Source organism: Harpia harpyja, chromosome 14 (genome assembly GCF_026419915.1).
Source record: "Harpia harpyja isolate bHarHar1 chromosome 14, bHarHar1 primary haplotype, whole genome shotgun sequence".
In the NCBI taxonomy this organism is placed as follows: Eukaryota; Metazoa; Chordata; class Aves; order Accipitriformes; family Accipitridae; genus Harpia; species Harpia harpyja.
In genome coordinates, this window is record NC_068953.1 from 32362460 (window position 1) to 32377581 (window position 15122).

General features: G+C 38.9%; 1 protein-coding gene across 1 annotated transcript in view; it reads right to left on the bottom strand.

Moving 5' to 3' along the window:
- The window catches only part of THSD4 (thrombospondin type 1 domain containing 4), a 339077-nt gene that overhangs the window by 194755 nt on the left and 129200 nt on the right, over nt 1-15122 (bottom strand). Inside the window, exon 7 of the mRNA XM_052808192.1 lies at nt 7628-7764. Within this exon, the coding sequence (XP_052664152.1) occupies nt 7628-7764 (137 nt within the window). The remainder of the gene's footprint in view (nt 1-7627; nt 7765-15122) is intronic.

Sequence of the window (15122 nt, forward strand, 5' to 3'; positions counted from 1 at the left end):
CTTTCAGTATCTTTTACATGCAGTGATTGCACCTGCTGTGTATCAGCTACCAGAAGCAACTTAAATTAGGTCATGGCCAAAGATCATATGGCAAAAAAAATTTCAGTGTTGCTTTATAAATGGAGGAAGGCAGAAAGACTTTTTAGAGAGTGAAGTCAAGAAAACTTACAGAGGCTCACTTACTCTCTGTAAAACACTTAACAGAAAACTATGCAAACAAAGGGAAGAAGCGGCAAAAGGAGTTATTGCTTAGCTCCTAGGAACCTGTTTCTTCCCTTAACACCTTATTAATGCCAGGCAGGTGTTTCCCAATGCAATGCTTAGCATTAGCAAGTCATTGTGAAGAGAAACAATGAAGAATCCTACTTCCAACAGCCAAGAATTATAATGGTATAAATGAAAAGGCAGACAGAAGGAGAGAGCACATTCTATTTTAACTGTAGTTTTTCACTTTTACGGTGTATTTTACAGATCAACCATTTTTCCTTGAAAGAAAACGCCTCCAACAGAGGCTCCATACACAGTATGAGCAAAACTAAATAAAGATCTAGCAAAATGCTGATTTTTGCCTCTTTGAATGCATCCTACCTACTCCTTGAAAAGGTCTTGAGCTCAGAGCATGGTGTCCTCACCTACTACTGATAGAAACCAAATAAAAAACAAGAAAAAAGCAAGCCTGGAATATTAACAAACTAGAGGTTTTATTTTCATTTGATTCTGAAATGCATTTCAGCATCTGAATGCCATTAGGCTCCACAACCTAGTTCTCCCCTTCCACAGAGCATATGCTGTGTGTGATCGTATCCTGGGCAAAGCCCTGGTGACAATTCTCTGCAGCGTGCACCTTCTTAACATGGCGGCTCCCATGGTAAAAAACAACATAAGTAATTCACTCTTTCAAGGCCCACTTTTAGGGATAAGGTCAAATAACTAGAAACAGTTCATTACATTGGTCCCCCTCAAATACAAACAATGCTTGACACTAATCTTCACTCGCCTTTGTGCTAGTTAGGCTAATAAAGTACTGTTGCCCAGAGCATGCCACTGAGGCACAGACCAATGTTTGATTTGGTAGTTTCTCAGGCTGCTTTCAAAGTCTTCGTATCTCAAGGCAGAGAGCTTTACAAAGCTCCTGTGCAGTGAAGAATACACCCCCCTCTTCTGAGCAACCAAGCAAGATGAACAAGCAACCACAAACATTTTCTGTAATTCGGATGGACAGATATAGATAAGCACATGCCATTGCTTCTGCAATATTAATCCAGGTATTAGGTTCTTCCTCACATTATTATTGATAAAAAATGAACACTGTATTGACTAAGGAACAAGGAGAAAAGCTTCACAGAAGCTAGCACCGTACAGAATACTTGCTCAGAAGAACATACAAACTAAATAGAAGAGGATGGAAAAAGGACAGAAGTCTGGCTCCAACTTCAAGAAGGCATGCACACACACAAAAAACCCAAATCCACCCCAGACCCTTTTTTGAAGTGTAAGCAATCAACGTTACCCAAGTTGAGATTCCTGCACAAAACAGATTCTTTACCCTTACAAGAAGAACCATAGCACTACTCTATATTCCAACAGATGAGTTATGAGAATACCCCTAACTTACAGAAAGTACACAGTTCTTATCATTCCGATCTGGTACTCTGATGCTACAGCCATTAAGAGTTCCCTAACTTAAAACAATAATGCCACCTATAGTTCTCTTACCTGGACACTAGTGCACATCAGCAGAGTTCCAAATGCAGAGCTCCTTGCCCAATCATGTTTTTCTGATGGAAATGTAGCATGCTTGGCTATGCTTCCTATAGCTGACTTAAGTTACTTCCCTATAAAGTTTGCAAGGATTTCAACATCTGATGCGATTTTATTTTATTTTTAAGGCAAGTAAAATCTCTATTGCCAGTCATTTTGCTACTGAAGTTACTCACTGTGTGTGTTTTAAAACTGCTCAGACATTTTCAGTTAATTTCAGAAGGTAACTGGAAGATGAAAATAAACTACAATGCAAGAGAAAATGTAATGTAAAAGTCAGGAGAGAGAAAACAGTTGTTTCAGGTACCTTTAGAAGATATCCACAGCTCCCCCACAAATGGAGTTTTATGTGAAATGCTAAATAATACTTTTGTAAAGTGCGCCACTGTGTGGTAACCAACATCTCTGCAAAACCGATTTGCTTCGCAGATCACAAATAACCTTTTTTCTGTCTCCAAAACTACAAGTCAGTGCTCATACCTGCCCAAGTATTGGGAAAGACTTCTTCCAGCAGAACTATCCTAGATGAGTGCAAAAAACGCATGCAACATACCTCCCTATAGGTACATTTAGTAAATTATGGTCAAGGCCAAAATTAAGACCATTCTTTCCTCATACTTCGCTTTATTTATTAAAACCTCCTCAATATTCTACTCGCATTTTTCTTCTAAACTTAAAAGTTACTGAGTAGGATCATCCCACTGGCTCCAAAAGAAAAAAAAAGTATATGCTGATTTAAAACAAGCAGAAAATATCTCAAAACAAGGAAAAAACACACTTCTGGCTAAATAGCAAGTTGAATAGCAGGAAGAAGCCCCATTGGTAGGCGTTCTTTAACTTAACAGCACTGTGAAAATTTAATTAGGAGAGGGGTAGTAAATGTATTAAAACAAATGACAGATAGTCGTCGTTTAACCCCAGTCAGCAACTAAGCAACACGCAGCCGCACACTCACTTTCCTGCCACCCAGTGGGATGGGGGACAAAATCGGGAAAAGAAGTAAAACTTGTGGGTTGAGATAAGAACAGTTTAATAGAACAGAAAAGAAGAAACTAATAATGATAATGATAACACAAATAAAATGACAGCAGTAATAATAAAAGGATCGGAATATACAAATGATGAACAGTGCAATTGCTCACCACCTGCTGATCGACGCCCAGTTAGTCCCCAAGCAGCCATCCCCTCACCCCACTCCCCCCAGTTTATATACTGGGCATGATGTCACACAGTATGGAATACCCCGTTGGCCACTTTGGCTCAGCTGCCCTGGCTGTGTCCCCTCCCAACTTCTTGTGTCCCTCCAGCTTTTTCGCTGGCTGGGTTCCAGAAGCTGAAAAATCCTTGACTTAGTATAAACACTACTTAGCAACAACTGAAAACATCAGTGTTATCAACATTCTTCTCATACCTAACTCAAAAACATAGCACTGTACCAGCTACTAGGAAGACAATTAACTATATCCCAGCTGAAACCAGGACACAGATACTCAATAATACTGAAACATATTCAAAGCATATATATTGGCAATAACCAGCTATGGCACTAAATAAAAATTTTGAAAAAACAGAAGTAGAACTCAATAGGACTGTCAATGAAAAAGCTTGTTCACTTTCCAAAATTCATCAGAAAGAACATTGTTCAAATGTGCAGAAAAACAATTTTACACAGAAATAATAACACTGATTACCACGATCATTGCTATACTACTTTCTTCTGCATAGGTAGAATATCACCCGGTTCTTCCTATTTTGCCTAGTTTTATTTTACAATTGTTTACTTGCTTTAAAAGGGTTTCAGTTTCATTTCATTAGAATTCAGCATCTAGTCTACACCAGGAAGTACATAATCATTTCCATGATGAGTAAAATTTCTTTGTAGTACTTGCATTATGGTATGCGCCAGTTATTGCAATGTCACAGACGAATACAAAAGTGAAAAAAACAACAAACAAATTAGGATATTTCATCATAAGAACATATTAACTGTTTATTAAAGGACTATGTCTGAAGAATGAGCTTTTACCTATCACCTCTCGTGCTGGACAAGTTATGAAGTTTTTACTTCCAACTCTGGAGGCCAGTTGAACAAAAGAACTGTAAACAGTGAAAAAAGACACTAAGAAAATGGTTAATGAGATGCTGTTCAGAGGTACTCGGAAATATACAGCGGTTCTAACCTTCCTGCATGATATTGTAATGGCCACAACAACCAGGCTTTAAGAAGGACTTTTGTACATATTACTGTTTTTAAAATCTTCTCTTATGCTATATTTTATCTTTGCTGATGAGATTAAACAATACTTCTGTTTTAAAAGACTATTCTACCTAACATTGGTTAACAACACAAAAAGGAGACAATTAATGTATTAAACATTCTGGTTTTGACATTAAGACAAAACTTCCCTTTAACGTATTTTCAGTGTTAACAGGTGTGACTGCAATTTATATATTGAGAACTTCTAACTAATGTTACTTGTGGTTGCCTTACATAATGTTTTAAATAGCTAAAAAATGAGAAGTGAGAAACACCTTACTTCATACATGTTTAATTTTTATTTCAAATGAAGGTAAACCTGTCTCTATCGTATTCTTTATTCTGTTTCTAAGTAATTTTTATTATAGCAACATTTTCCATCTTTTGTTTCTAAGAATAAGGTAAACTGAAAATACTAACCAGAAACAATGGTCCTGGGAAGAAACCAGATCATGTTTTTTTAACACAAGGATATTATTCTACTGGTAATGCAGCAAAATGTCCAACAGAGGGTGATAACAGACCATAAATTCCTTAGATGGTTAATTTAAATTACCTGACTCTTAAAAAAATAAAAATAATGTGCAGTTAAGGAAGAGCTACCTAGTACAAAGATTTGAATAAGCTTCTTTACTCAAGAAACATTTTCAGTTAACTGTAAATGCTGACAACTTTTCCAAAAAATACTATCTTAAGCATCTGACAGTAAAAAACTTAAATTATTTGATTCTCTAATCATTACATCCTTCAGCTACACCCATGTTCACTCTACAGTGCATAATATCAGTGTTAAGTAAAATTATTTCATTTCTTTTTACTAGTTTTCTTGCCTACACAAGTGGGATACAAAGTCTCGGAGTCCAAGGACACAGGCAATATATGCAACTGAATATTCATTTGTGTATCTCATTTATTCATCTGTAAATCATAGGGAACATGAGATTCTACATATGGAACAGATAAAAAAGGAACAAGATAAGTTATTTTAATACAGACAAATCTATCCTGAAACATGAAGTACTTTTAAGAAGAATGAAGCCTATCTCATCTGACATAACATCATCAACTTCCCTCAAATGCAAATATGCTATTGACTATTTAGAGGCAGTTTCACCAAAGATGTAGTACTGACTTTCTAATCTTGAACCATGGAAATCACTGAAAAAAGAACTGAGTCAATAATGACAGTGCTTCGAAGCACCGTGAAGCTGTAATACTGTATTTACCTTTAGTTTGATATACGTATCTCAGAATACTCCCTCAAATACTAACTCAAAACTTTGAAACAAAGAAAAGTAGAGTGTGTTTTACACACACACAAAATTTCAACGTAACTATTACGTGGCTGAACAGGTCAAGTCTCTTTCAGCTGACATCCACCTTACAATTTTACTGAGGTTGCAAGTAATGAATAAGGAGTCAACTGTTACAGATCAAAAGAACTAATCGCAAGAAGCTGGAGAATGTCTAAGTTCCTCTTCAGAAGAAAAATACAAACCTTTTAATATTTTAGCTAGATGTGTCTCCCAAAGCCCCTGATGCTCAGCCTTCTGCACAAGTACAGTTAATACTACTGCATATGATGTCAACTCCCTCAACTTCTCCCACCTCATGCTCTCATTCTACTTTGCTGTAGTGAGAACCCCTACAAAGTGCACAGAATAAGAAGTGCCTTTACCTGCTTTATCTTGGCTTTCTCATGGCAATTTATTGCCTATAAGGCACTGAGCACCAGTACAGAACTGGTTCTATTTAACTCTTTAAGAATGATAGACTACATCACTTCACTGAGCATTAAGCGTTGCTGAAGAACAGTTTAAATAAACATCGAGATTTTAATTTTTAGGTCTATTTTCAACACCATAGCAAAAAAGAAAGTAAAAAACCCAACAAAACCAAAAAACTACTACAGCCTAGGAATTCCTAGCCTTACGAGAAGGCTATGGGAAGATCTCACTGCTGTCTACATCTAATGGAAGGGTAACAGAGCAGATGGAGTCAGATTCTCAGAGATGTGCAGTGCCAGGCTGAGACACCAAGGGCACAAGCTGCAATACAGGGAATTTCAATTGAGGAAAAAGATTCCACTGCAATGTTGCTCAAACACTGGAACAGGTTCAAAACTCACCTGGAAAAGGCCATCAGAGCTATCTGATACAGTGGGCCCTGTTTGAACTACATGACCTTCCCAGGTACCTTACAACCTGAATTCTACAATTCTATGAATTCCAAGTCACATATTCACAGTAAGGATTCACAACCTGTTGTTTGTTTATATGCAGCTTTGGGAAGTGGCATTCTCCACAGGCAATGGCTGATTTTCAGAATTCAGAACACTCTCCTACTAGGCTGCTGAACACTGCCTTTCTATCCCAGACCTCCAATACAAATATATCAGTATACACTTTTGTAGTTGCACAGTACTGGGAAAATATAACAGCTGGTATACTAAACCTATTTTTCAGTTTTCTGAGTCATAGATCAGAACTGTAATTAAAACAAATTTCTGGCCCTTTCTGAATTGGTTTGAGATCAAGGAAAGCTTTAAAGAATAATCAACTTCACACAGATCTATCATCTACAAAGGAGATTCAAAGTTATGGCTTTGCTTGCACTCAGAAATACAGAACAGAAACATACATGGCATTGTCCAGATGTGCACAAGTTAAGAGGAAGCTGGACATGCAGAGGAAAAGGTTGTATTCATACGTGATTTCCTCTGGCAAACCAACTATTTAAATTGAACTTGACCTTTCACCATTTGAGCTCATGAGTCACATCTGACCTACTCCTGCTTCTTTTCCCAACATATATGGGGAACATCAGCCAGGCGCCAAATGCCCCTTGCTAGGAATTTATTTTTCACTAACCTTACTTGAAAGATTACAAATTTTTTTTTTCTAAAAACTGTAACATTTTATTTAAAATTGCTACCATCTCACAGAAAGCAGTGTATTTATTCATTACAAAGGCAATCTACATAGCAGACTGCAAAAAGTCAACACAGTAGCTCCTTCTGAACCCATGAAAAATAACCATTCGCTCAAGTATTTTCTAAAAAAAACATCACTGCTGAGTAAATGGACAGCCGGTAAGACCTGATTCTTAAAAATGACAAACATGGACCAATCAGAAAAGTTACACTAATACCAGCTAAAAAAACATCAAAATAAACACATAACTGAATAAACCATTATGTTCCAGACTGAAAAATATATCTCTGCTCTGAAGTTTAATCAAAGAAAGATATTCTATTTCTCTCTTATTTAAGCTTCCAATCTTTTTGTTCTGATTCTTTCCTAGAACCTCTTCTGTAGAGAGCTAAATATGTGGAAAAAGCTCACTGGAAGTCACCTCAATTGTGTCCAGAACACCTTCTGAATCCAGCCTTTCAGCATTCCATAGTTTGTTCTCAGTAGACAGAAACGTTAGTTAAGAAATAAAACCTGTAATAATAAAAGTTAACATTTTTCACATCGACTTTAAAAAAAAAAAAAGAGAGAGAAGTTCAAGACACCATTTCACAGGTACACTCGTATCAACCTCTTACAGAAATTAAATATGGCATAGACGGTCTACAGGCAGACTTGCTAAAGATAGTAGCCTTACCTTGCACTGCCCTGCCACACAGATCGAAGTTCCATTTTGGTCACAGGGTGTCCCATCTATCACCTTTTCAGCTTGTCTCACATAGAAGCGGTAGCCTATCGCACGGCAATTCAGCTCACACTTCTGACTTCCCTTCACTGTGGAAAGAGACAGAAGTCCCCATTATAAAGACCATGGCAGTAGTTTTAAAAAGGAAAAGTCCATTAAACTAACACTAAGGTTTGAGAGGAAGAAACAAATAGGCAAACTGAATGCAATGTCAATGACTACATCAAATGAATGGCAATTAAGAAACCAACTCTAAGGTAAGCATTCCAACATACCTTCTGAAAATTCAAACAGTATCTCAGTTTTTAATGACACATATTTTCCTAAATGACCAAGAGTATTTTTAGTTTTATGAAAATTTTGCCAAATTTAGTCTTCTTAAAGCATAATAATGTTATCACATTTCATAACTCCTAAGTGTCAGCAAAATTACACTGTAATCAGAGACATGTATCAAATTGGACTCATATAGTCACCAGTCAGTCCACATCAAATAAGCATACTAACATTTAGCATTAAGAAACACATAAAACAAGCTAGATGCAAATTTTTAAAAAATCCCTTATTTTTTCCTCTTAATTTTTACAAGTTGCACTTTAGTGACTATTCCTTAGTTCAAGAGAAAATTAAGAAAAGAACAACTCTTTGATTTTTAAAAATATATAGAACACATCATTATTCAGAACCTCGTGATCTCTGCTGACATGTAAGAACCAGAAGGAAATCAGTCCATTCAACTCTGGGTGAGAGCAACACAGAAGACACAGTTATCTTCTCCTGTGAAAATCTGTTATTAAACAGGTACAGCCTAACACCACATCTCAGGCTATCAAGTTTGTTAACACATTTGTGTAGTCTTTCTATTTCAAATCATCTGTCATGGTGAAGTTGCACACAGTTCATTACCCCTATTCGCCAACTGAAATAACAATATTTTCTGTTTCTTTCTAACCAAGAGTAGCACTGTTACACAGTGGTGGTGAGGTACAAACAGAATTCCTTTTTCTTTCGACAATACTCTCCTTGCTGCCATAATAAAAAACTAAAATTCCCCTGACTTCACCAAGCTTCAGCTCACACCCTACAATGTTACCAAAACCCACTATTTAGTCTGTCAAAGGAGATGCTCTACACCTTACTTAGCTGCTAAAACAAGGTATTCCCAGGATTTTCTACTTGACTTAAGTCTATTTTTGAATCTTCAGCTAAGACATAACAAATAGCCAAACCAAATACATTCAATTATTTCAAATATATATATTTAACATCTGTTTTGTGTAAAAGTAACAAACTTTTAGCTCAACTTAATTTACCCCCTGTGCAGACACAGAGTTAGTGCAGACCAATTCTGAAATTTGGATCTTATATTTCCCCTCACACAGCTATTTAATTGTCACTCATATACATCATCTATTGCATCTGGCAATCTTTTGATAAAATCCTCAAAAAACTCTACTAATTTTAAGTGAGGTCAAAGATCTGTTTACCTAGTTCCCTTTTTGCAGCAGCTATGCATGCCATGCTTAACCAGGTAATTTTTCCATTGGCTACTTTTTAAACATAGATTCACTAGCTTATCATTCCAAGGACTTCACTTAGTTATTTAAAAAAAAAAAAGTGAGGTATTTCCTGCAGTTTGATCTCCAAGTGTAACAGTTAGTTTTAATGATAAACTGAGCATTATTCTTAGCAGCTTAGTCACTTCACACATAACTATTTTCAGAATTCTCAAATAAATATAATCCAGCTTCAGTGATTCATTACAATTGAAATCAACTTGTCCTTTTCTGTGTCTGAAAGTGTCCTATTTTTATAACCTGTAACACTAGCTATCAAGCAGCACCTCTGCAGTGTACATTTACTTATCTTGCCATTCCCTAAAATCAAGTCAAACTAGCTATTTAGGTTTTCTGAAATGTCCTTATCTTCTGTGTTGATTCCCTTTAGCTCAAATCCTGAAGCCTTACGTTCCTGTACTGTTCCTCCTCCTAGTATCTCTCATTTGGTTTTGATCCTTTAAAATACTTAATCTTGAAATTCTCAATTTGCCTTCTAGATCCCAAGAAAAGTTTTGTGCTACCAGAAAGATGAAGAAATTAACTGCTGAAGCATGGTATTTTTTCCTGGACCTATCTCTTCCTTTATATATGATTCGACAGGGAAGCCTACTGCATTGCTAATGAAGCATATTAACAACCACAAGCAGACTGAGCTTACTTGCTCTGCAAAATATGACTTTGATTTTGTAACTTTTGTCCTTCATTCTTTCTTATTAGGAACTGTTCCTGCTCATACAAAAAGAAATATTAAAACAGCCACTGGCTTTGACCAGTACCAAAACCAAAAAATAAATAAATGAATCAAGCCTTAACAACAAATATACACCAGAATAAAAGTTTATATGAGCATCTCGCCCTATAACCCGTTGGCCTTCGATATTCAGATTCTCTTGATGAGCAACTATAAGGCACTGCCTTGGTTAGTCATATACAAATTACTACTACCTAAAGACAATATTCCCAGATGTCAAAGATCTGAAAAAAAATTTTGTCTAAGAAGAGCAAAATCTGCTAACTGAATTGTCCCTATTGAATGAGAGGCATTTCCCATTATGATTTTATGTAAGCATTGTGTATTTACTATGCATGAATTACAGCAGAACAAACATATTTTAGAGCTCCCTTGTAAAACAAGATACCACAATAGTAAAAAGTACTCCATTGCCTATTAACCTCACACGTATCTTGGCACCCTCCCTTGCCCAGTATTTTGCCACAACTCTTGAGTTTTTATAGTTTAAGCTATAGGTCAAGCTACACTATTGGTTTGGCAACTGGACATAAAATGTCAATTAAACAATGAGCTGTAAAGCGATTGATTCCACACAGGCATCATATTTTAGTACTATGTCATCTGATCACAGACTTTACAAAAGGATCTATCTGACCTCAGGGAATAGAGTAAGGCTTCTAGGTTAAGACCTTCCAAACTAGCTGGAAGCAAGACACATTGGCACTCAAAAATGGGCTCTTAAGACAGTTCACTATACGGGCACCGTTTTACATGCCCTCCTAAAGTATCTGCTTTTCATGCTCATACCCACCTTAGCACAACCAAGTCTTTGTGGAAATTCTCACCTTACCCTACCTTATTAGTGAACTTGGGTGAAATTTAATGGTACTACGCAGGTTCTGCCAGACATATTCATTATTGATTGAACTGAAGGAGGTGCCTTTAGTAAATAAACCTGGTAACATGTAATGTTTGGGTTTTATTTTACAGACTGAAAAAGTATCTAAATAAAAAAAATCAGTACATTTCTTATAACGTCCTCGCCAAACTAGTCTTAAGTAATTCAGGGATATCCTGGGCTTGTCTAAACTCTAGGACTTGGGAGTTTTTCTCAAGTCCTCTGTTGAAACTTAGCTTCCACCTTTCCTCACAAGGAACAAGACCCAGGCAGGCAAGAACAGGACCACAGCACAGTTCTGCCACCTCCCACTTCACCAGTAAGGGTACCGAGATCTCGTGTTTAATTACAAACTGCACCTGTTCTGCATCACAGAGCAGATATTGCAGTGAAAACTTTCTACCATAAATTAATCCTTTTACATGTTCTACAAAAAGCCCTGCACATGGGCACTGATTTAGAAATCACTACCCTTTCAGACAGACGAAAACCTGAAATCTATCACTACCACCAGTAACACCATTAAGTACAAAAAACCAACCTGCTTTCCAGTTAGTTCATCCTATTCACTGATGCACTAAAATTAACACACAGAACGTATTTTGCATTGCACATGTACTGACAAATATGTGTAAACCTGGAAAAAGAAGAAATGTGATTTTCTGAAGTGCTATTTATCAAGTTCACACAGCAAGCCATAGTCAAAATGAATGCAAGAGTGGAGGAACAGGGGCAACCCATACATTAATTTATAGTTGCTTTTATTCTCCTAAGAGTGACTTAATTGATTAAACTTAAATCACAGTTAAATATCAACACTTTTCCCCTAAACAGCCTGTTTTAAATGCAGATTTTAGTGCAGTACAGGTTTGAGATGAAAAATTCAACTGTGCAACCCATCCACACATTTTTTTAAAGGGAAAAAGAGGGATTCAGATGTTACTACAGTACAATAAATGGCTAGAGTTCAAACTCGGTCTTCAGCGGCATTTCAGGCTGAGGTCTCCTCACCTACCTGACTGAAAGGCAGGACAGAGCAGCAGCACGCCTGCTGGGAAGCACAAGCAAGCATGGGAAAAACTGTCCTCCCCCAGGGTTCACAGCCTGATGCTCAAGTAACAATCCAAAACTCCTTTTAATCCCACCATTATGAAAACACAGGTTTGTACGAGCCCACAACACGCTGCCGGCGTAAGGCGTTGTCGCCCTGACGAAGAGGAACCGCAGGCCTGACAGGCCCGGCACTGCAGGCAGGCTCCGGCAGCACCGCGGCACCTCAGGGGATGAGGAGAGCACCGAACGTGATCGCTTGAGCGCAAGCCAAAATACAGCAACTCCCGGCGGCAAAAACCCCTGACCGCGACGTTAAAATAAACGGGACAATAAACGAATGCTCCCTGCAGCCGAACTCCCTTGTTTTTTCTCTCGGGCTCGCCCCGGCTGCAGCCACATTCGGGGAGCACAACCCCTCTCCACACCGCCCCCCTTCGAGAAAGTTCGGCCTGCGCGGCCCTGAGAGAGACAGCGGCCGCCTGGCTCCGGGGGGGGGGAGTCCGCCGCTCCTGCCTGCCGCCCGTCTGCGGGAAGGTTCGGCAGCGCGCCTGCACCTCCGGGCCTGGTCAGCTGCGGGGGCAGTCAGGGAGCGCCCCAGGACCTCATTTCTGCCTTCTGCCCTCAGTTACTGCCTGGCACGAGGGGTGAATTAGCCCCTCTGTGTAAGAACTCTGCCTGATTTTACTCTCATCCTGCATCCATCTTGGCCCTCACTGCTTTCATTAAGGGAAAGCGGAAGAAATGAGTGTCCTCAAAAAATACCCAGCCCAAATCTAAAACCTGTGCACGTTTAAAAAGGCAGAAAGTCGCCATTTTGGAACCATTCCTACTTGCAGAAGCTTTTGACTAGATATGTTCGCGTTTCATTGAGAAAGAATACTTACAAATGTTAAAACTTTACTGAAAGGGAGCTCTGCAGCCCAATTGAGCACGTTGCTCCCTATGCCATGCTCAGGGGCACACAGCGGGAGCCCTCAAAGAGCATGGCTTGCAGCAAAGATCTCCCAAATTAACCTCGCCTTCCCTCGGTGCTGGTCAAGGCTGACACAACCCTTAAGAACAGGAGGGAGAGGCCGAGGCAGCTGGGGTCACTGTGTACGCCTGCACGTGTTCCATCCTACACAGGACCAAAACCTCCCCCCCTGCAGAACCCTGTCTCCCGCCCTCCACTCAGGCCTTCCTCCTTTCTTCTGATCTTTTGCCTTCCTTCTGCAGAAGGCCTAAAAGGAATTCCCCACCCTGAAGTGAGCGGCTCCACACCAGAGCATGTGCAGGGGGTGCTTTTGGACTTCATGTCAAATATTCCCTTCCTTCAGCTTCCTCTTCCGATGCATTCCGCCATCTTCACCGACCTCTAGCCCAAGGAAATGCGGCGGGGAGGAAAACAGACACGGTGGCTAACCAGGCCAAGCCGGTGGTAGAGCTAGTCAGCAGTGAGCTTGAAGAGATACAGAGAGAGCTCAACAGGCAGCTTGCCAATGCAAGGAATTTCAATCTAATGATATTCTTAGGAAAAAACGTTACAAGAAAGCATTCCAACTGCAATTCATTTGCTAAATAATATATTCAGCTGTTCAAAGGGAAATTAAAAATAGCCACAGAACAAAAAAACCCCAGGAAATAATGCACAAATCAAATCAAAATGCAACTGATCAGTAAACTAATGACACTGCACACAACCGTACGCTTACTGCCCTAACGAAATGTAGTAAGTTCCTCCTTTCTGTTTCAGCTCCTGAAATTGCAAGCTGCTTGGAGCATGTACTGTCTTACTGCATGCACATTAAATCTCCTACCACAAACAATGCTAGCTGTAGGTGCAACCAGAATAAATGATACAACAAAGAGATTTCAGGTTCCCCGTACCATAAGGTAGGGACTGGAATGTACAAACTCTCCTTGATATGGTTCCTCGGTCCAAATCTTAATTTAATGTGAGATCCAGACTCCCTGTTGTTATCTATGTAGCAGTCCTCGTTCTCCACAGAACATCACAGAATGCTTTTACCATTTGTCAGTTTTTGTAAGTTTGCCTAAACGTCTAAAAATAGTTAGTAACAAGCTCTGCAATTTGAGAAACATGCCTTGAGGGTGCCCATAGAAAAGTGGCATGCACACTCTTGGCAAGCAAATACCACATTCATGCTAATACTACATTATGGGATTAAGTGAATTTAAATTAGGCTTCATTCTGTGTGCACACTGCCTTGTAAAGTCAACTTCAGTGCTTCTCCATAACAAGCCAAGATACACTCGTCCACGATGTGTCAGAACCAATTGTTCCAGGAACACGTTGTCTCCACATAGCTCAGTTATTTTCAGGGCCTAGCTTGCCATGGGCTGTAATTCAGTATTTACTCACGATAAAAGCTATGAATCTGCTTTACAGGAAGTCTAATGGAGCATAGCAGACACTGGAAAAACTTTTAAGAGATGTGCTCATGTCTATCCATGTAACATCTTTAACTTCAGTTAAAGCTTACCAATGCTGTGGGATTTCAGGGATAGACTTGCAGGTTACTGACATTCTTGGTTATCCCACAGAAGCCCACAGGGCAGAGAAGGAAGAATGGTACAGTAAGGAGTCTGGCAAGTCTCAGGCTTCTGTAACCACTATACTTGTTAGTAAAGCTATTGTAAGTCTACAGGCTAATGTCATCTAAATAAAGCAGTGGTCTCTTCCATTCAGGAGATGTCATTTAATAAGTACTGTATTCACTAAGGCAGAACTTACAGTTTTGTGAAACCAAAGTTTCTGTTTAAAGGTTTTATTTTCATGTAGGAAGTGCTTCAAGACCCATGATGTACAGGAAAACAAAGACAGGTCCAATACCCTACTAACAGAAGTCTAGTCCTTTTGCCTACTACTGCGGCTGTAAGCTGACAGCTAGATTGCAGACTGAGAGTGATACACCGTGCCAGACACAGACCTAAATGTGGCAATTCCATACTAAAAAGCATCCACCAGTGATCACCTGTGGAGGTCAGCGTGGATGGCAATTGTTGGTATGGTACTAAATGCAGGCAACTTTGTTTATGCAGTTTCCTATAGAAAGAAGGAAAATGTGTAGGAAGCAAAAAATACCACATTCCCTACAAAGCTTTCAGAAAAGCAGAACTACTTTATTTAAGGTTTCACTGTTTAGGATAAGAGACTTCGTTGGCGTAGTTATCAGTACTGGAACATTAGTACAAGCTTTGCAA